Source organism: Meles meles, chromosome 4, assembly GCF_922984935.1.
Source record: "Meles meles chromosome 4, mMelMel3.1 paternal haplotype, whole genome shotgun sequence".
In the NCBI taxonomy this organism is placed as follows: domain Eukaryota; kingdom Metazoa; phylum Chordata; class Mammalia; order Carnivora; family Mustelidae; genus Meles; species Meles meles.
Genome location: NC_060069.1, coordinates 31,716,038 through 31,739,028, shown reverse-complemented (window position 1 = coordinate 31,739,028; position 22,991 = coordinate 31,716,038). Strand labels below are relative to the sequence as shown.

Here is a 22,991-nt window from a genome sequence, read left to right as displayed (position 1 = left end):
TATTGAGTCATCATGTATTTCTGGTTTCTAGACCCAACTCTGCCTCTTACTAGTTTATGACCCAAGTCTTATTTTTATAATTATTGTTATTATTGTATTAGATGAAAAAAATGAAATGCAAGTAAAGAAAGTGTTCAGCATAGTACTTGGCATGCAGAATGAGTGTTCGATAGATGTTAATGCTCTTGATGGTAATAATGAGCTCATGCCCATGAAGACTGGGTCATTTTTGTGTTTGCTCTGCCTTAAATGAGTAATTTTTTCCTTGAGAATATATGTCACTGCTTGGCCAGTTCATCTAGTCAGCAAGTATTTATTGAACTGTTGTGTGCCAGGTACTGTTCTGGATGCTTGGGATACAGCAGTGAAATCCCTTTGGGATACAGCAGACGTAAATCCCTTTTTTATGGAGTTTAGAATCTAATGGTGATAAAGGACAAAAATCAAGCAGAGAAAGGGGTTGGAGACTGCTAGGGGTGGAGGTGAGTTTTTGTTTTGTTTTAAAGATTTGTTTATTTTAGAGAGATAGAGAAAGCGGTGGGAGGGGTAGAGGGAGAGAGAGCCTCAAGCAGACTCTGCACTGAGTGCAAAGCCCAACCAGGGCTTCATCGCAGGACCCTGAGACTATGCCCTGAACCCAAATCAAGAGTCAGAAACCCAACCCACTGAGCCACCCAGTTGTCTCTAGAGGTGAGTTTAAAATAAGTCAGGGAAGCCTCACTGAGCAGATGACATTTGAGAAAAGACCTGAAGGAGTTGGAGAAGTGAATATTGTGGTTATCTGCAGGCGGCTTGCTCCAGGCAGAGGGAGCAGCAGGAGTGAACTCCTGGAAGTGGAATAGAAGCATCCTCGTGTGACTAAGGAATAGGAGGCAGGAGTGGCTGAGCAGAGTGCAACAGGGTGAGGAGGCAGATGGGAAAAGATCAGAATAGTAAGGCGGTAGGTACGGTTGTGTGGTCCTGACCATAAGATGGGGTGAGGCCATAGAAGTCATTATGGGTACCTGGCTTTTGCTTTGAGTGAGAACGAAAATCATTACAGGGTTTTGAGCAGAGGATTAAAATAACTGTGTTTCAGAAGGATAACTCAGGTTTCTATGTAGAGAATAGTTTTGTAAGGGTGCAGGGGTGGAAGAAGAATTTATCCAGTGGAGAGGGGTAATATTGGAGGTGGTGAGAAGTAATCAGATGCTGGATATAATATATTTTGGAGTTAGAGAGTTGCCATTGGTTTAGATGTGAAAAGATTCTAAGCGTTTTGGCTGCAGCGTCCGGAAGGATGGAGTTACCATCCTTTGAGATGAGAGATTACGAGAGTGAACAGGGGACAGAGAGATGATTCATTACAAAACCATCATGCTGTGTGAATAATTACTCAAAGCATATGGCAGTGTGTCTTATTTTCATCTTTGTATGGAGAGAATATCATGATTTTCATGATGACTATCCTTACAGCTGTTTTACCAGTTCTAGGAGCTTTAATTTTCAACATGATGCTGATAAGAGAAAAGGGTTTTCAAAATTATAATTTCATTGATTCAGGTGACAGTGCCTTAATCATCTTTCAGAATGAAGAGTCTGACCTGCCTTTTTTTTTTTTTTAAGATTTATTTATTTATATGACAGAGATCACAAGTAGGCAGAGAGGCAGGCAGAGAGAGAGGAAGAAGCAGGCTCCCCACTGAGTGGAGATCCCAGGACCCTGGAACCATGACCTGAGCCGAAGGCAGAGGCTTTAACCCTCTGAGCCACACAGGTGCCCCTGGCCTAGCTTTTTAATTGAATGCAAAACCTTACTAAAGAACACTTTTAAAAAATTAAAAAATAAAATAGAAAAGAACACTTAAAATCTTTAGAATATGTATCTGTTATAATGATGGCTGGCCAAAATTTGGAGGCAATTTATCCTCAACTGATTTTATTTTTTTTCCTCATGCTTAGGAATAATATCCATTTTTAACTTTCTTTCTTAAATTTCTGGGTCTGCTAAAGTGGCCAGATAGTAAAAATTTTTTTAGTCTTCCTTATGCCTTTGGGCATCTCCTTTTCTGTCTTGAGGGATGAAGTTACCCAATTTGAAGAGTTTTAGGAGAAAGATCATTCATATTTTTGTATACTTAGTCCATTCTGTTTGTAATGTATGTTAAGACTACAGTTTAAGAGCTCACTAGGAGGGGTGCTTGGGTGGCTCCGTAGGTTAAGTGTCTGCCTTTGGCTCAGGTCATGGTCCCAAGGTCCTGGGATCAAGTCCCACATGCAGCTCCCTGCTCAGTGGGGAGTCTGCTTCTCCCTCTGCTGCCCCCCCCCCCCCGCCCCCGCCAGCCTGCTTGTGCGTGCTCTCTCTCACTCACTCTCCCTCAAATGAATAAAATCTTAAAAAAAAAAATAAGAGCTCACTAGGAGATGACAGGAGAGTAGAAGAAATGGAGAGGTAGGGAGTGATGCAAGGAGGAGGATACACAACTGTGTAAAGTATTGAAAGTCTGAATTAGGGTGTATTATTGGAAACTGATTTACGTTTTCCATTATATTATTCTTAATATTAGTCCCATGCTTAGTATAGGGCATTAGAGCAGTAACTTTTACACTTTTAACTAAAATGTTCCTAAGAGATCTCTTTTTAAATTAACTTGTTTTTTGTTTTGTTTTGTTTTCATTTTTGGTTTTTGTTGTTTTAAGATTTAATTATTTATTTGTCAGAGGAGCACAAGCAGGCAGAGTGGCATGCAGAGTCAGAGGGAGAAGCTGACTCCCCGCTGAGCAAGGAGCCCAATGCGGGACTCAATCCCAGGACTCTAGGATAATGACCTAAGCCGAACGCAGCTGCTTAACCAATTGAGCCGCCAAGGTGTCCCTTGACTGGGAGTTTAAAAATTTTCTCATAAAGGAACATGCTTTAAAGAGATGAGTATTTTTTAAATTTGTATCTCTTTTTAAAAAAATAATTTATTTTATTTTTATTTTAAGTAGGCTCCACAGCTAACTTGGAACTTGAACTCACGACCCTGAGATTAACAGTCCTGTGCTCTACCAACTGAGCCAGCCAGGGGCCCCAAAATTTGTATCTCTAATCCTGTGTTTTCAAAGTCTTTTAAAAAATTGGTGAATAGTTAAAATGATTATAAAGACATTTTAAAGGTATTCTTCCTTCTCCTCTTACCTACATTATTGATATTTTCTGTGAGTAAATTTTTTTCTAATGAAGATAGAACATTATTAGCTGTTCTGAATTAGTGGTATTGAGTTTAACTGCATATTACCGTAAGACTTTATGTTAGAACTTCAAAATATTTTTCAGTTGCTGAATAATGTTTTGGTATTTGGGGAAAATAATATGAAGGTCAATGAAAGTGATTTATTGTTAGCATGGAGGAAGTAGAGCCTGCAAGTCTCTTTATCATTAAATGTGGGAAATGCTTATGACTTTGTCTTTTGGCCTTTTATTAAATCACATCTTGCCTCTAGGAAGATTTATTAAATGAGTGATTCTTTGTGTAAAAGAAAGGTATTTTAGTGTGTAGACAATTATGATTGATAATACCTCGGTTTAGTGTTTCATTATTAATTCTATGTTTAATAATGACTAGGAATTAATAAGTGAACTCCCCAAATTGCTGTGTCTGTATTTTTAATGCCAGCATAGTTTTGATTTATGTATCATATGACATTAGTATGTTTAAAGTTAGTATTTCAGATTTTGTATAAATACACAGTAAATCATCAATGCTTGATTATCCAGGGGTAGAGAGTAACTGGTTTGAGAGTTAATACCAGTTTTAAAAAATACCACTAGGTAGCACATTTGCAAAAATTAAAATGAAATGAAAAAGCATCAGGGAATACATTTACATATTAGAAGACATCTGTTATCTAGGACTGAAGGTACCCTGTAGAGGCCTCATTGTGTCTTCTGTGACTTGAGAATGCCTCTCATCTTAGCCTGACAGATACGTGACCTGCATGATTAGCGTCCTTCCTCTGGGGTTTCCCAGAGTGAGGCGGTAGCCTCTCATTGAAGGCAAAAGAGTTGTTAAATTTTCTAAAGGGATTCCATGCAGAAAGAACTTGAAAAGGAAGGGATGGGAGCAGGAGAATAGTTAATACCAGGCCCTACTGTACTGCCTAATTCTGTCCCATACTCATGTGCAAAACAAAGGGAGTTCAGTGAAGAAGCAGACTGCAAACTATTTCAATAGAAGCCTATTGGAACCTTCTTATCAAGGAATATGTTAGTAGTCCTAAGCTTTTGTCAAAATAATTCAAGTACATTATTGGATAATGTCATTGAATACACATGTGTTCTTGAATATTGGATTTTATTTGGATTTTGCATGTCATGAGCTTTGTGCATAGTTTAGTTATAGATGTAATTTTGTAATTTATCTGTGTCAGTGTTGACTATGGCTGTGTATGTATAGCTTTGGTCAGAGACTTTAAAATGGATTTTGGTATTACAAATTCTGTTGAATTATGTTTTCAAATTTTAATATCTGTAGCACATTCATATTAGAAATCTGATGTCATACTTAAAGAGATTTTTTAGTAACAGCTTTATTGAGATACAGTGTACATACTATGAAATTTGCCCTTTTGAAGTGTGAAGTTCAGTATAGTCATAGAGTTATGCAACCATCACCACTGTCTAATTCCAGAACATTTTCATAGCTCTTGAAACTCCATATCCATTAGCTGTACTCCCTATTTCCCCCTTCCTCTAGTTTCTGGCAACCTCTAATCTATTTTCTGCAGGTATGGATTTGCCTATTCTGGATATTCTAATAAATAGAATCATACTAACATGAAATGTTGGGGTCTGGGAGCAAACGGTCAAGAAAGAATTCTTGAGACGTCTTCATTGCCAAAAAAGTGTGGTTTTATTAAAGCATGGGGACAGCACGTCTGGGCAGAAAGAGCTGCACTGGAATTGTGAGGAGTGACTGATTATATAGTTTCAAGTTGGAAGGGAGTTAGGGATAGCATAAGTCTCTAAAGAATTTGGAACCAAGGTTTCCAAGACCTTGAGGGGCTAGCTTTTGTTAGGAAAAGGTCATTTACTACTGTCCAGTGAAACTTTAGTCATAAGACTCTTCAGATGTGTATCAGTGGGCCATATGCTTGAAAGATGATTGCTAACGTATATCTTGGGGTAGAGATAAAGGTAGTTTCTAAAGGATTTTTACAGGATCCTAGAGGTCTGGCTAATGTCAAGCTAAGGTTGCCTTTTGCCTTAGCAAAATATTAACATTGAGGCAGCGAATAAGATCCTCAAGGAAGGTCCGTCTGCTGGTCTCAAGTAGGGCTGTAAGTTGTAAGGAATTTTAATTTTTTTTCTTTTGCCTTTTGTGTCTGGCATATTTACTTAACGTGTTTTCATGGGTCATCCATGTTGTAGCATGTATCAGTACTCAATTCTTTTTATTGCCGAATAGTATCATTGTATGGATATACCACATTGTCTTACTCTGTTCCTCAGTTGGAAATTTGGGTTGCTTCCACTTTTTGGCTTTTATGAGTAATACTGTAGTAAACAGCTGTGTGAAAGTATTTATTTTTTGTTTCTTGAGTATATACATAGGAGTTGAAGTGCTGGATTGTGTGGTAATCTGTGCTTAACATTTTGAGAACCTGCCAGATTCTCTTCTGAAGTTAGTACGTTACTGTACAGTCCTACCAGCAGTATAGGAGTGTTCCAGTTTCTCCACATCCTTACCAACACTTATTATTGTCTTTTTGATTACAGCCATGAAGTGTTATCTTGGTGTGGTTTTGTGAAGAGAGTTTTAAAATTGAAAACTTCGTATTATAAAGTGTTAGTTATTGTAGCTTGTGTGTTAATTTTTATTCTGAAATATCTGAGGGAATATATAAGAACAGTAAGTAGTAATTAATGAAATAACTTAACACTGAAATAAATGATAATTACAGAGGGTAAATATAAATGCCTGTGATGTTTGAGACTGACTTTTTTGGATATTTCACTACTATTAGACCATATAAACAAAGGAAACTCTCAGTTCTTAGTCTTTTTTCATTCCCATATTCTGGTGTTCATGTAAGTTGATTTGTAACTTGAAAATGATTTCAAAATCATTACCAAACTTTTTTTCTTTCCTAGAAAGAAATTTCTGAAATTTCCTAGAAATCCAAGTATCTTCTGGAGGATTTGAATATTTCATTTTTTTTTTAAAGATTTTATTTATTTATTTGACAGAGAGAAATCACAAGTAGGCAGAGAGGCTGGCAGAGAGAGAGAGGGGGAAGCAGGCTCCCTGCCAAGCAGAGAGCCCGATGCGGGGCTCGATCCCAGGACCCTGAGATCATGACCCGAGCCGAAGGCAGAGGTTTAACCCACTGAGCCACCCAGGCGCCCCTCATTTTAAGATGATGTGGTATCTCTTGGTCTAAATCTGATGGGGCCCCCAAATGTGGTATGACAACCAGGTAGAAGCCAGCAGGGCAGACAGTGAAAGGATTCACCCAAGACAGAATAAAGGAGAAAGGAGACAGAAGTTTATTGAATATACCACAAAGGAGAAGCAAGATAGAGAGAGGGACAGGGGAGAGGGGCAAGGAGGGAGGGGGAGAGATATACACACATACAAAGACACAGTGAGAGGGAGACAGAGAGATGGATGTAAGTAGACCATGGTTAGTTAGAGCCTATGGATATTTTGATGTGGGTCACCCAGGGGCTTGTGGGTCACTGTGGGCCCTTTCTACATTCCATTGCTCAAGCCTGTTTGCCGGAAAGTGGTCTCTACAGATGATAGAAATGGACATTATTTCTTTTTTTTTTTTTTTTTTTTTTTTTTTTTTTTTTAAAGATTTTATTTATTTATTTGACAGAGAGAGATCACAGGTAGATAGAGAGGCAGGCAGAGAGAGAGAGAGGGAAGCAGGCTCCCTGCCGAGCAGAGAGCCCCATGCGGGACTCGATCCCAGGACCTGAGATCATGACCTGAGCCGAAGGCAGCGGCTTAACCCACTGAGCCACCCAGGCGCCCTGGACATTATTTCTTCTGGTAATGTACATAATAGTATGACTTGTAAATTGGGGGAAATGGACATTAAAGGACAGAATACTATGTATTTTTGTTTGTTTGTCTTCTGCTGATGATAAGCTCTTCTTCTCACTCTGTCTCTGTTAACTACTCTTAATTGTTCCTGTGGATTTTTTCAGAAAACTTTAACACACATATATCCTTTTGTAGAGTGTTTTGCTCTTCGATTTTTTCCACTTAGATATTTAAGTTTTAAAGCCCTAGGTTTTAAATTGCCATGTACTTATCTTAGATGACCTAATTAGCTTTTTTTTTTTTAAGATATTTATTTATTTATTTGACAGACAGAGATCACAGGTAGGCAAAGAGGCAGGCAGAGAGAGATGTGGGAAAGCAGGCTCCCCACTGAGCAGAGAGCCTGATGGCACCGGGCTCAATCCCAGGACCCTGAGATCATGACCTGAGCCGAAGACAGAGGCTCAACCCACTGAGCCACCCAGGTGCCCCTAATAAGCTCTTTTACAGGGTGTCATATGATTATTAAAGTTAATACCTCATTCTCTAAACTGAATGCTCCCCCTGAGAATGTTTAAGTAGTATTTCCCCCCAAAATTGAACGCATGTTGCATTTTACATGAAGCATTGTGCTCAGTTATTTTTCTTAATATACTGTGCAGTACATAGAGCACTTTCTCTTTCCCTGTGTTCCCTTTGCCTACATTTTATCAAAATGTAGGAAGAGGATGAGAGAAAGGAGGGAAAGGGGAAAAAATATAATGTTTGCTCATTTTTCCTTTTTTAGTGTTTACAATTCAGTTTTTTTCAAGACTGAGTATTTGTACCAGAGAATGTTTAGTCTGTGGTCATACCAATGATTAAGATAGTGAGAAACCAATTTTAATGGAATGGGTATAGATGGGGAGTTGGTGAGGGTAATTTTTCCTCGTTTTGGTTAAGATTTAAGTACCTTAAAAGCATTATAAACCTGCCTTATGCCAAATATTTGAGACACAGCAATGTCTTTTAACAGTTTAAACATCTAACAAAAAGATAAAGGGTGAAGAAATGAACAATAGTGACATTTATTGACCATTTATGTGCCCCCCCGGCACACAGGCAGGAAATGAAGACTTAACGCTGTTCACGGCAGTGGGGCTGAAGTTTGAATCCAAGTGTGTTTTCCATGGATCTTCCTGAAGTTAGGTGAGTTAGCAGTTGGGCTTTTAAAGGAGGGCCAGTATGGATTAATACAAGCAGAGTGAATGGCTTCTACAGAGGCATGGAGATGGGGATAAATAAATTGCATCTGGAATGTGGAAAGCAAGTTAACTTGTTCAGTTACCCAGTGGTATAGTGTCAGGTGGCTGCTATGGTTGACTGATCTGATGAGTGACCTTATGCAAATGGTGTTTGAAGATTATGTTATTAATGGCCAGAATGGGTTGAGGCCTAGGCTCCCCCCCCAAAACACAGAACTTAACTAAAATTTTAGTAGTTACATGTATACTGTACCTATTTGTATATGTGTGGTCTGTATAGTTCTATGCAGTCTTATTACACATGTGCTTTTGTGGAACTGCCAGTAAACTCAAGATACTAAACTTTATCCCATCACAGAATTCCCTCAGGCTACCACTTGATAGCCATACTTAACCCCTCTCTGCATATCCCTATCCCCTGACAACCACTTATCTGTTCTCCATCTTTTTTGTTATTTCAAGAATGTCATATACAAATGGAGTCCTGAAAAAGTGTAACTTTTTGAGATTGGCTTTTTTTACTCTGCATAATGCCCTTGAGGTTCTTCCAAGTAATTGTGCATATTAATAGTTTGTTCATTTTTCTTTGCTGATAGTATTTCTCTGTATGGATGGTTCTGTTCTGCCAATACTGCATTGTCTTGTTTATGCTATATCATAAGTCTTTTTAAAAAAATTCATCAATCAGCATTTATTCTTTGAGAACCCAATATGTGTTTTTTTATTGAGGTATAATTGTCATGGAGTATCCTCTTAGTTTCAGGTGTACATCATAGTGATTTGATATTTGATTCTTTTGAAGCAACGGTGAGTCCAGTTATCTGTTACCATGTAAAATTATTACAATTTCATTGACTATATTCCCTATATATATGACTTTATATCCCCATGACTTACTTATTTTATACCTGGAAGTTTGAACCTATAATAAGTCTTGAAATTAGATATTATGAGTCCTTCAGCTTTCTTCTTCTTCATAATTGTGTTGGCTATTCTAGGGCCTTCCCTTTTCATATGAGCTTTAGAATGAGCTTGTCTGTACACAAAATACCTTGCTGGTGTTTTGATAGGAATTCATTAAACCTATATATAGTCATTTTGGGGAGTATTGACATCTTTAGTGTGTCGAGTTTTCTAATCCATGAACATGGTAAGTTTCTCCCAGTTTTTAGATCTTCTTTGCTTTCTTTCATCAGTATTTTACATTTTTTAGCATACATATCCTCTTCATATTTTGTTGGATTTATACTTATTTCCTTTTGAGGGAGCAGTTGTAAATGATGCTGCGTTTTAAAACTTTGGTTTCCACTTATTTGTGTTTGCATGTAGAAGTGAAGTTGATTTTCATGTTGATCTTGTATCTTGCAACCTTGCAAAATTGTCTTATAAGTTCTGGGAACTTTTCTTGTGCATTCCTTGGGATTTTCATTATAAACAACCACGCCATCTAAAATAAAGACAGTTTTATTTCTTCTTTTCCAATGCAGATGCCTCTTATTTCTTTTTCTTGCCTTATAATGAAGGCTAGGATTTCTATTACTGTGTTACTTATGAGTGATGAGAATGGACATCCTTACCTTTTTCTCAGTCTTAGAAGGAAGGTATTCAGTCATTCACCTTTAAGTATGTTGTTTGCTATAACTTTTCCTGTAGGTATTCTTCATGAAGTTGAAGAGCCCCTCATTTCCTAGTTTGCTGAGACCTTTTTATTATAAATGGTGTCGAATTTTTTAAAAAATATTTTCTATGTCAGTTGATATGATCATACCATATTTTTTCTTTAGCTTATTGATATGTATTGCATTGATTTTTTTTTTTTTTTTTTTTTAATTATACCAACCTTACATACTTGGAATACATGTTACTTGGTTGTGGTGTGCTAACTATTTTGGATTCAATTTGCTAATATTTTCGTAAGGATTTTGCAGCTAAATTCATGAGATATACTGGTCTGAAGTTTTCTTAATTCTTGTGATATCTTTGTCTGGTTTTGGTATTGGTAATAATTGGTTTCATAAAATGAGTTGGGATGTGTTCCCGCTTCTTCCATTCCTGGACAACGTGTAAAATGGCAGTTAATTCTTCTCTCAGTGTTTGGTAAAATTCTCCAGAGAAACCATCTGGGCCTGGAGGGTTTTCAAGAACTTTTAAATTATAAATTTGATTTCTTTAATAGTGTTATTATTATTCAGGTTACCTATTTTATCTTGAGTGAGTTTCGATAAGTTGTTTTCAGAGAACTGGCCCATTTTTTTCTAAATTGTGGAATTATGAGCTAAAGTTTTTGTTGTTGTTGTTGTTTGTTTGTTTTTTAAGATTTTATTTTAAAGTAATCTACACCCAGTGTCGGGCTCAGACTTAAAACCCTGGTTTCAAGAGTTTTATGCTCTCCACCTAAGCCAGCCAGGCGCCCTGAGCTAAACTTTAAAGTTGTTTGTAGTATTTTCTTACCTTTTTTAAGAAATTGAAGTAGAACTTGTATAACATAAAACCTACCATTTTAAAAGTGTACATTTTAGTGGTTTTTTAGTATATTCATGGTATTTTGCAACCGCCAATTCCAGAGTATTTTCATCACCCCAGAAAGACATCCCTTTCCCATTAAGCAGTAACTTCCCATTATCTTCTTTCCTAGCCCCTGGCAACTAGTAATAGAGTTTCTGAATGGATTTGCCTGATGGGACATTTCATATAAATGGAGCCATACAGTTTGTGATTGGTTTATTCCACACAGCATGATGTTTTCATGTTTATCCATGTTGTTGTGTATATCAGTACTCAATCTTTGGTTCTTGGTCCCATCACTCTGACCTCTACTTCCATTATCTCATCTTCTTCTCTGACTTTCCTGCCTTTCTCTTATAAAAGAAAGACCCTTATAATTATCTTGGGCCCACCCAGATTATTCAGGGTAATCTTCTCATCCTTAATTTGACTTAATAACGTGTGCAGAGTCTTTTTGCAGTATAAGGTAATGTTAACAAGTTTCAAGGATTAGGACGTGGATACTTTGTGGGAGGCCATTATTTTACCTACTGCATGGACTTTAGATTTTTTATATTATCCACTGCTCCCTGAGGCTCTGTTCTTTTTTCCAGTCCATTTTCTCTTTCTTGTTTGTTTTTTATTTTATTTTATTTTCGAGGGGTGTCAAATTTTATATCAAGATAATGTTTAACAATATACACTTTTTTAAGTATAGGAAGAGATAATTCTAGCTGGTTGGAGAAACAAAGGAGCAAGTTGGAATTCACTGACAGCTTTAATTTATTTACTTAATTTATTTATTATGTGATGTTAGTCACCATACGGTACTTCATCAGTTTTTGATGTAGTGTTCCATGATTCATTATTTGTGTATAATATCCAGTACTTATTGCAATACGTGCCCACTTCAATACCCATCACAGGCTCACCCACCTCCCCTCTAAAATCCTCAGTTTGCTTCCCAGAGTCCACAGTCTCTCATGGTTTGTCTCCCCCTCTGATTTTCCCTCCTTCATTTTCCCCTTCCTTCTTCTAATGTCTTCCATGCTATTCCTTATGTTTCACATATAAGTGAGTGAAACCATAGATAAGTAAACTGTTGATCTTGTCCTCAGGACTGAGTTTATCCTCCTTCATCTCCACTGTTGAACCTATATATATCACTATTTTTATTTTGGAAGTTGCATATTTCAGTTGTATACATAATTTCCATTTGGTAGTTTTTTTTTTTTTTAAACTTCTATTTCTTTGCTGAAATATTCTATTTTTTTATTTAAGAGAATTCTTAATTGTTTATTGAAGTATTTTTATGAAGATAGCTTTAAGATTCTTGTCAGGTAATTCCAGATTGTGGTTGATTTTGGTGTTGACATCAGTATGATTGTGTTTCTTATTCATGTGTGTTTTTCTTGGTGTGTGATTTTTAAAAAATTTTATCCTGGACATCTAAGATATTAATGTGAGGAGAGTCTTTATTCTGCTAAAATCTTCTATTTTAGTAGGCAATAACTATTTAGGGTTAGTGTGTAGGTTCTGGCCTGCTTTTGGGAGCTGTGTATTTCCTGTGATAATTTAGTTTTCGGAGCTCTTGCAGTGCTATTCTCTTTATTTTTCTGGCATCGCAGGAGCTCCTGCTTGATCTCTACAGGTGTTGCCTGGGCTGACTGGTGGTTTGGGTCCCCATCTCTGCTACTGCTAAAGGGCAGATTGGCTGGACATTGCCTCAAGTGCGGCAGATCTGGCCCACTGCTGTCTGGGGATGGGGTGGAGACCCTGCTGATGCCAGTGTTGTAGTGAATTGGGGTCCCCTGCTGTCCTGGCTAGGGTTTGGGGAGTCCTGGGGAGGGTCTGTCTCCCCTCTAGGTCTCTGCTAAGCTAGGTCTCTGCTAATACTTTTACAGCCCTTTGTCCAGAAAGCAGGACTTTCTCTTTTGTCTATCTGTGTTGGGGTTCTGGGTTTCAGGCTGTTCATGGATATGTGGGAGGTAAGAGGAAAACCCAGTGAACTCACAGTGGTGCTTTTCCTCACATCCGAAGGCCCTTAACTCATACACTTTCTTTCCACCTGTTAGGGTCATTGTATGATTGTCTGTTAAATTATTTCTAGGGTATTCAGTTGTATTTAGAGGAGAGGAACAGGGAAGTGCGAGCCTGTGCCATCATACTCTAGAATTGGAACTGTAGCCATTTTGATTCTTCCTCCCTGCTGGTGTTTATTAGGAATTCTATGAAATGGTCAAGGCTTTGGCTTTTATTGACCGACGCCTTACTTTTTAGGGTGTTATCTGTTGTTGAGCGTAGGAACAAGGTAGGAATTATTCTCTTGTTTATTTTATTATTTATTTTTCTTTTTAGAGGGAGAGAGCATGTGCACGAGCTGAGGGTGAGGGGGAGAGGGCGAGAGAAGGTCTTAAGGGGAGCCCAGCGTAGGGCTAAGTTTCACAACACTGAGATCAGGACCTGAGCTGAAATCAAGAGTTGGATGCTTAACTGACTGAGCCCCCAGGCGCCCTGAATTATTTTCTTGTTTAAATTGTGTGGGAATTAGAAATGTCATGTTCTTTTTCTTTTTCTTTTTTTTTTTTTTAAATATTTTATTTATTTGACAGAGAGAAATCACAAGTAGGCAGAGAGGCAGGCAGAGAGAGAGGAGGAAGCAGGCTCCCCGCAGAGCAGAGAGCCCGATGTGGGGCTCGATCCCAGGACCCTGGGATCATGACCTGAGCCGAAGGCAGAGGCTTTAACCCACTGAGCCACCCAGGCGCCCGAAATGTCATGTTCTTATCTGTTCATCTATTTATTTACTCATTTATGTATTTATCTTTAGGGAGTGGAGCAACGGCTGTGGTCCAAGCAGCATATTGTGCCCCTAAGAAGGAGAAGGTGGCAATCAAACGGATAAACCTTGAGAAATGTCAAACTAGCATGGATGAACTCCTGGTATGCACATCTCATATTTTTTATTGAGAAATATACTCCTATTTGTATTCATGTTGGAGTGGGAAATAACTTGAAAATTTTGATTACTTTTCTTAAAAAAAGGTGTTGTGATTGGCTCAGTAAATAATGCTTATTGTAAAATATAGAAGGCTGAGGCTAACACTTGCTATATAGTCTTTCATAATATAAATACAAATATATTTCATACATTAAAATACCTTTATATTTTTATGATAATGTAATCATTTACTTGTTCTTTTCATAGAAAAATTTATCAAATTCTGTCTATAAATATGAATTAAAATGCCTTTCAGTGTATGTGTAGTATTCTGTTGCATAGGCAGACCACATTTTATTTAACCTATTTCTTGTATCGGACAATTACCTTTTTCCTCTTTTTTATTGTTTTAAATAATGCTTCTTTACTTCTCTCTTTCCTTAAACTAGTTTCATGCAATTGTGATACCTGGTCGATGGAATATGCTTTAAAATGCTTTGGCCTCCTAGGAACATGGTACCAATCTGCATTATGACCATTGATGCAAGATGGAAAGTAGAAGGTGGTGTTGCCTTCTCCAAAGGCTATGGAAAAAGAGAAGAAAGGGAGTCTCAGGGATTAATAGCTGCAAGAGATGCTCTGAGGCATTAAAAGCTAGACACACAGGGATTTTTGTACTTCTTTATGAGCCATGGAACCCAGAATTGTTTGAAGTATGTAGTAAGTGCTCAGTAAAGGATATGAAGTAGATTTTCAAATCATTTAACTTTGTAAATCCTCCATTTCTTTGGCTTAAAATGGAAATAATAATATCTGCTTCGTGTACCTCATAAGGTTTTTCTTTCCTTTTTTAAAGATTTAATTAATTAATTAATTAATTTACTTAGAGAGTGGGGAAGGGGCGGAGGAAGAGAGAATCTCAAGCAGACTTCACACTGAGTGTGGAGCCTGATGCAGGGCTGGATCTCACAACCCTGAGATCATCACCTGAGCCAAAATTAAGAGTTGGATGCTTAACGGAGTGGGCCACCCAGGTGCCCCCTTCATGAGGTTTTTCTTGAGGATGAAATGATCTAGTACTTGAAAAGTATAAACTGCCATACAAATAGAACTAATGTTATTTTATTAAGTATTTCTTTTATTAAGTATTTCTCCACAGTCACATACAGCTAGTGACAGAGAGGCAGGAATTAGCACTGAGATGTTCTGACATTCCAGAAGTCATTGTGTTCCCAGGTTGGATTTAATTTCTGGTGGAGCCTGTACTGAGTATTAGGGAATATTGGAATAAAAGGAAAAGAGATAATAGAATTATGCATTGAATTTTTAGGAGATTAAACAAAAGCATGTTGGGGCGCCTGGGTGACTCAGTGGGTTGAAGCCTCTGCCTTCGCCTCTGGTCATGGTCCCAGGGTCCTGGGATTGAGCCCTGTGTCGGGCGCTCTGCTCAGTGGGAAGCCTGTTTCCTCCTCTCTCTCTCTGCCTGCCTCTCTGCCTACTTGTGATCTCTTTCTGTCAAATAAATAAATAAAATCTTTAAAAACAAACAAAAAGCAAACCAAAAAAAAGCATGTCTTCAGGAGTTGGTAATGTGTGAGTGGAAGCTAAAGAAAAAATTTGCTATAGTGATCTTAAGCCACTTTTGTGAGAATATACACTTAAAAGGACATGCCGATGGAAAATCGTAGGTAGAGATCTTACATTTAGAGATGCCTACAATCCCTTGGAGCACCATTTGGATATTTGAACTGCAGTCATCATAAAAGAAGGCTGTAAATTGTAAACTAATTATTTTGAGGGAAATCAGAATTTTTAGCCTATATATATATATTAAGACTGGAATTTGAGAAGCCCAGTACGAATTTGTATCATTTGCCAATTATTTTACATAACCCATAAGGATAGCATAAAGGTGAATGAAAGTGTTATTTATTACCTCATGACTAAGGAAATGGAAGTTCAAAGTTTAAATAACTTGACTGTGCTCACATGATAATAACAACAAACATCTTTTTAGTGATAGGCCCTTAAGTGTACTTTACCCTCATAAATGCCTCCATGAGACAGGTGGTAGCTCCATTTTAGATGAAGGAAGTAAATCATATAATAAGTGATAGTCTGGATTAAAAATTCGGTCTTTCTGAGTAAAGTCTGTTGTTTTCTAATTATAATCTTGGTTCAAAAGGCAAAAGAGCATCTGTCAGATATTTGACATCTTGAAAATAATATTTGTGTTATTACACTAGGCCGTACTTGTAGAGGAGTGCAAATTTGGTATAGCATAATAAAAGAAAAAAAAATTAGACCTTCATCATTTTGTCTGCATAGTCCAGTAAGCTTTATATTGCAAATAAGTAAGGGGGGGATGTGACTTTTAGTAAAACATTTTAAAAATTTATTTGAGAGAGAGAGGGAGCGTGAGTGGTGGGGAGGGGCTGAAGGAGAGGTAAAAGCAGACTGTGCTGAGTATCGTGTCCCATGCAAGGCTTGATCCAAGGACCCTGGGATCATGACCTGAATGCAGACACTTAAGCGACTGAGCCACCCAGACGCCGCCCCTTAGTAGAAGCAAATTTATAACAATTGGCCTTTTTGGAGGGCAAACAAGTGAGATCCCACTGAAGTCTGGAGAAACATTGGGAATATAAAGAAGGCTGGTTTATTTGTGGTGTTTGTAGTGTCAGGGACCTGAGATCTGAGTGAGAAGCGCTCAGTTTCTAAGAGATAAGAAGCCCTTTAGTTTTAGATCAGCCTACCAAACTTGTGTTGTGGTGATTGTAAGTTTGTTTTCAAAATGGTCTCTGCTATAATGTAGAAAGGGTGCTGATGCGAACTAGGTTCTAGGTGTGTATCCTGTGTGACAGTTACTGGTGAAGAGGTAGTATATTGTTCCTTTCTCTTGTCAAAATGTTTTCTTACCTGACAACCTTTGCTAAGTGTGATGGGAAATCAGCTGTCAAATCTTACTACACTTACCTTTTCCAGAGCTGTTACTCACAGGCACACTAGGCAGTGTTTTGAGCTTTTGCTCTTCTCTGGTAGTTGCTAGTACTAGATTCATTGGCCAGAGAGCTGAAGGGAACACAAGAGACATAAAATGTCTCTCATTCTAGTGGGAGGCTCACAATCCAGTTCAATGAAGAGTTAACACTCTTGTCTCCTGTATAGGACTGAGCGGGACAGATGCGAAGGAGAGGTGTCAACCACTGTGAAGTAAGAGGAGGAGATGTGCTCCTAGTTACAAAGATGAAGGCCTCTGTGGATATTTTTGTGTTCTGGCCCACCAGGGCTGGGGACACTTTGAACAGACAGAGATAGAAACCTTACCAGGCAGAGGTTTAGAATTAGAAAAGAATTAGTTATGTATATATTCATAAATACTAATATGTAACTGAAACAATATTTTCATAAAACAATTCTTAATTATATTCTGTAGAATGCACTCTGATTTTCTATTTCTTTTTTGTTTCTAACTTTATCTACTTAGTTTGTGTCGTGGCCTGTGTGGGTTGCAACCCATGGTTTGAGGTACACAGGGCCACACAAAGAAGTATTAAGACTCTAAATTCAGGCAGTGACAGTGATAAGGGTAAGAAAAACATATTCCCTAGACATTTTATAGATGGAAGAATTGTTAGTTTTATTTATTTTTTATTTTTATTTTTTAGTGGCAGCAAAGCAGGGTTTATTAAGCAATAGCAAAGTGATAGCACAAAGCTCTCAAGGAGGGAGGGGACCTGAGAGGGGTGCCTGAATTGTTAGTTTTAGAATGAACATTCCTGGAGGGCAGGGACTTCATTGTGTTCAGTCAATAGGAATGAATGAGTAAATTAACATTGCTTGGGGACTGTGAGTAAATTAACATTGCTTGGGGACTGACTGAATGGTGTGAAGTGGAGGTAAACTGTTTGTGTTGGGGTAATTAGAAAACCAGGAGTAAATGTTAGAAATCAAGATGAGTGAGTTCAGGAAGGAATGAAAAGTCATCATTAAGCAATGCTTGAGAAAGCTTCAGGCGGAGAACAGAGAAATCCACACGAAAGCTTTGGCAGCAGCAGGTAACAGGACTTTAAAGAAAGTCCTTTCAGTGAGACGGATGGAATTCACATAGGTGTGGGAGGGAGCTACTGGGAAACTTGAGTCAGAGTGAATATAGCACTTTCACAGAGCACTTACATACTTATTTTTGCTTTTGAAAGGAAAGGGAAAAGGATAACTCCAATGGGAGTTAAGATAAGGGAACCCCTCTCTACCCCCACCTTTAAAGGAATAGAAGAAAGGAAAGAAATATTTAAGGCCCTTTCAAAAGTTCGAATTTGATGGTTCTCTAATAGTCTCCTGTTAGAGGACCCTTGGTGGTTCCCTCTCTCAGAGTAGAGCTGAAAATGAAAATCCTTAGCTTCACTTTTAAGACATTGGACCATTTGACCCCAATTCTATGTGCATGAATTGTCACCCTCTGTCTCCCCTACCCTATCCAGTTGGTCACCAAGTCCTGTGGTTCGTACCTCTTCAGTATATCTCGTGACTCCTTCCTTTCTTTCCATTCATATTGCCATGTATTTTTAATTTATTTTTATTTATTTATTTTTTAAAGATTTTTATTTACTTACTTGACAGAAAGAGCACAAACAGGGGGAGCACCAAGCAGGGAGCCCAATGCAGGGCTTCATCCCAGGACCCTGGAATCATGACCTGAGCTAAAGGCAGATGCTTAACCAACTGAGCCACCCAACCATCCTACTATGTATTTTTTAAAAACTATTTTGAGGTAGTTTAAATTTCTAAAAGAGTTGCAGAAGAAGTACAGAAAGTTCCCAGATGCTGTTCACCCATCTTCTCCTAATAGTAATGTGATCACAGTGTGATTATCCAGACTGAGTAACTAGTTATTTATCATTTTTTTAGGCCACCATCGTCCCTCACCCAGGTCATAGCAATAGCGTTCAACAGTGTCTTTGGCTCTAGTCTTGCTTTCTCTCATTTATTTTCTATATTGCAGCCATAGTAATTTTTATGAAACAGTATATATAATTAAGCCTTTGATACCTTCCCTTTGCTGTTAGGATGAAGTCTAAATGCTTGAACACAGTTATACAGACCTTTATGACATGGTCCCATGTGATTAAACAGTCAAACCTATAAAGTCTAGTTACCTTTCCTGTGTCAGTGTAGTAAAACTTATAGGAAGCCTTCCCTGATTATCATTCCTGTTTTCTAATAATTTGCCTCTCCAGTGAAGTCATGTTGTATCTGGTACTTCTCCTGTCCAACTGTTTATCACTGTGTGTTGTGAAATTAATATTTGCCTAATGTCTTTACCAAATTGTGGGTTTCTTGAGGGCTCACCATTGTAGTCAATTACCTAGCACTGTGCCTGGCACACAGTAAGTGCTTGGTAGTTATCTCTTGAAAGCATGAACCACTTACCCTAGACAGGTCTACTCATTGCACCTAAAATATGTCTTGTATAATTCATCTTTTTTTTTTTTTTTTGTAATTGTGTGTGCCTTGCAGTGCTGTAATTTCCCCATATCCTGTAGAACTAAACCTCCCCTGAGAGGACTTCTTGCCTACCTTCACTCTTCTTTCCAATGAATTCTTATAATATTTACTGTCTTTACGACTCACTGGGAATATATGTTGCCATATGTTCCTCTCATACGTCTTCTCTTATTTCTTTTAATCTTGTGTAACTATGTCAACAGGGAGGTGCTTACTTTGGTTTTACTTAGTTTTTTTTTAGTTCAGAAGACTGCTGGTGACTTCGGAGGTTTCAGAAATGTATATGACAAAGACCTTGCTATAAAGGAATTTACATTCAGTTAGAGAAGATGAGACAAGAAAAATTAATGTTCATGGAGCATTGCTTTTGAATCCAATTTTGGGCAACTTCTACACAATTTATTTTTACTATACAAATATCATGGTCATAGGACAAGTATAGTACTTGAATAAGTAAAAAGTTTTATAAAGCACTATAGGATTTAATTCATTTAGTAAATATTTATTGCAGGTGTACTGTGTACCAGGCAGAGTGATAAGTGCCAGGACTACAGAGGCTCAACTTTCATTGAGCTTAAAGGTTTGTGAAGGATACAGAAAAATAAGCAATTATAGTATAATACGATAAGTTCTGCAGTAAGGGCATCCACCTTTTTTCATGGATTTTTTTTTAAATTCAAGTACAATTAACATACAGTGTTACATTAGTTTCAGGTGTGCAGTGTAATGATTCAACAATTCTGTGCATTACTAGTGCTCATCACAATAAATGTTCTCTTAATTCCCTTCATCTCTCTTTCACACACAGCCCCCCCACCCCACCCCGCACTTCCCCTCTGGCAACCACCAGTTTGTTTTGTGTATTTAAGAGTCTGGCTTTTGTCTTTTTATTTTGTTTGTTTTGTATTTTAAATTCCACATAGGAGTGAAACCGTATGGTATATTTGTCTTCCTCTGACTTATCTCACTTAATGTTATACCCTCTAGATCCATCCATGTTGTTGGAAATGGCAAGACATCATTCTTTTTTTGACTGAGTAACAGTCCTGTGTGTGTGTGTGTGTGTGTGTGTGTGTGTGTGCGCGCGTGCACGTGTGTATGCACCAGCTTGCATTTAGGGATCCACTTTTAAGTACTTGCTTTCTGGAGTTCTCAGTCTACCAGGGAGGGATAGATAAATAAGTACCCAAGGTACTGCCAAGTGCATATGTGCCATGATGTAAAGAGATACACAGGGAGTTTGGAAGATAAGAGATACCTAACTCAACTTGGGGAGCTGGTAGAATTGATATTTTGACTAGATTAGAAGGAAGAATTAGCATTTTTAGCCAGGGTAAAATAATGAGGGAGGTGTATTTGAGGTAGAGGGAGCAACGCCATTAAATATCCATGGTCACCTAAGTTTACTATGGCTGGATCATAGGGGTATATTGGGGTTGGGTCAGTGAGAGAGTAGGATTGAGATGAGAGAGGTAAGCAGGGCCCAGATCACTCAGGGCTCTTTAAGTCCCTTTATCACACCTAAGCTAATCTAAATTCATAACCTGAGGTAGAGTAAGCTTAGAGGGAGCTCATATTTCTACTTTGGACTTGGTTTCTGACCTTGCCGTTTCAGGATATTTCTTATTAGAGTGAGAATTGTTAATTATTTCACAAAAATGGGAAGGAACAGTATTTTCAAAATAAAACAAAACCCATAAACCAAAAAGCACCTTCTACCTGAATAGACATTTTTCTAAGGAAGACAGCCAGATGGCCAACAGACACATGAACAGATGCTCAACATCACTCATCACCAGGGAAATGCAAGTCATAACTACAATGAGGTATCAACTCAAACCTGTCAGAATGGCTAAAATCAAAAAGACAAGAAATAACAAGTGTTGGTGAGGATGTAGAGAAAAGGGAACCTTCTTGCACTAGTGGTGGGAATATAAATTGGTGCAACCGGGCGCCTGGGTGGCTCAGTGGGTTAAAGCCTCTGTCTTCGGCTCAGGTCATGATCCCAGGGTCCTGGGATCGAGCCCTGCATCGGGTTCTCCGCTCAGCAGGGAGCCTGCTTCCTCCGCTCTCTCTGCCTGCCTCTCTGCCTACTTGTGATCTCTCTCTGTCAAATAAATAAATAAAATCTTAAAAAAAAAATAAAATAAATTGGTGCAACCACTGTAGAAAATAGTATGGAGGCACCCCAAAAAATTAAAAATAGAACTACCATATGATCCAGTAATTAATTCTGCTCATGGGTATTTACCCAAAGAAAATAAAAACACTAGTTTGAAAAGATATTTGCACCCCTATGTTTATTGCCATAGCCAAGATAAGGAGGCAACCCAATTCTATAGATGAATACATTAAAAAAGAGGTGATTTTACACACACACACAGACACACACAATGGAATACTACTCAGCTATAAAATGAATGGCATCTTGCCATTTATGACAACATGGATAGGCCTAGAGGGTATTATGCTAGGTGAAATAAGACAGAAAGACAAATACCATGCGATTTCTTTTACATGTGGAATCTAAGAAACAAAACAAGTGAACAAAGGAAAAATAGACTATTAAATGTAGAGAACCTCACTGCCATCGGCTGCAGAGATGGGTGAGACAGATAAAGGGGGTTAAGAGATACAAACTTAGAGGTATAAAATAAGTCACAAAGATGAAAGTACAGCATGGGGAATAATAATGTTGTATGGTGACAGATGGGACTACACTTGTGAGCAGTGAGTAATATATAGAATTGTCAAATCATTATGCTGTATTCCTAAAACTAATACAACATTGTATATCAACTGTACTTCAGTACTTCAGTAATAAAAGTAAAGTAATGGGGTGCCTGGGTGGCTCAGTCATTAAGCATCTCCTTCGGCTCAGGTCATGATCTCAGGGTTGTGAGATTGACCTCCGAGTCTGGCTCCCCACTCAGCGTGGAGTCTGCTGGAGATTTTGTCTTCCTCTCCCTTTGCCCCTCTGCCTGCTCATGTGTGTGCACGCCCTCTCTCACTCTCTCTCTCTCTGAAATAAATAAAATTTAAAAAGAAAATAGACACTTTAAGACATGATAAAACAAAAACAAAACCACCCTCTATTTATTAGTAATTATCCTCTGTGGCTGTAAAACCAGATTTCCCAAGAGAGTTTTTCAAGAGCACCTTAAAAAAAAAAGTGTCCTAGTGGAGGCCTCTGTGGTGCTGTGTAAGGCTGTGATAAAGCAGGCATGTTTCTAGTTAAAGAGGTTATGAGTGGAATGATCAGTCAGAATGGACTGAGGGAAACTGAGGAGTTTTTTGGTTTACCTGTAGATCTTGCAAAGGTGGTTATATAGTCTTGGGATTTTCACATCTGAATTCACTAACTTGTAGTGTTGTTTAGGCTTGCGTCTGATATATTACCATGTTTTCTCTTCTTTGTAGAAAGAAATTCAAGCCATGAGTCAGTGCCATCATCCTAATATTGTGTCTTACTACACATCTTTTGTGGTAAAAGATGAACTGTGGCTAGTCATGAAGCTGCTAAGTGGAGGTGAGTAGAGTACAATGAAATGCTAACTTCCATTGGTTGGAAAGTTACTAAAAATATTCTTCTTTATCCTGGTTTGGTGTTCATAGATATTTGCTTTTGAGGACATACTGAAAATACAGTATCTGCTAAAGACGCTAGTATATGAGCTGAGACAGGTTTCACACACTGCATTTGGTTGCAAGCTCTTAATCTGTGATGATTCCCTCCAGCTTCCTCTGTTCCATGACAGAAATTTGTTGAAGGTTCTAGTCTGAAGGGTCTGAGAATAACTG

General features: G+C 38.1%; 1 protein-coding gene across 3 annotated transcripts in view; it reads left to right on the top strand.

Annotated features, from left to right (window-relative positions):
* The window catches only part of OXSR1 (oxidative stress responsive kinase 1), a 101,960-nt gene that overhangs the window by 8,557 nt on the left and 70,412 nt on the right, over nucleotides 1-22,991 (top strand). For 2 of the 3 annotated variants that reach the window (XM_046002262.1, XM_046002261.1), the window contains exons 2-3: nucleotides 13,575-13,687; nucleotides 22,611-22,719. In XM_046002262.1, the coding sequence (XP_045858218.1) occupies nucleotides 13,575-13,687; nucleotides 22,611-22,719 (222 nt within the window). The remainder of the gene's footprint in view (nucleotides 1-13,574; nucleotides 13,688-22,610; nucleotides 22,720-22,991) is intronic. The other variant, XM_046002263.1, reaches the window with a different exon arrangement.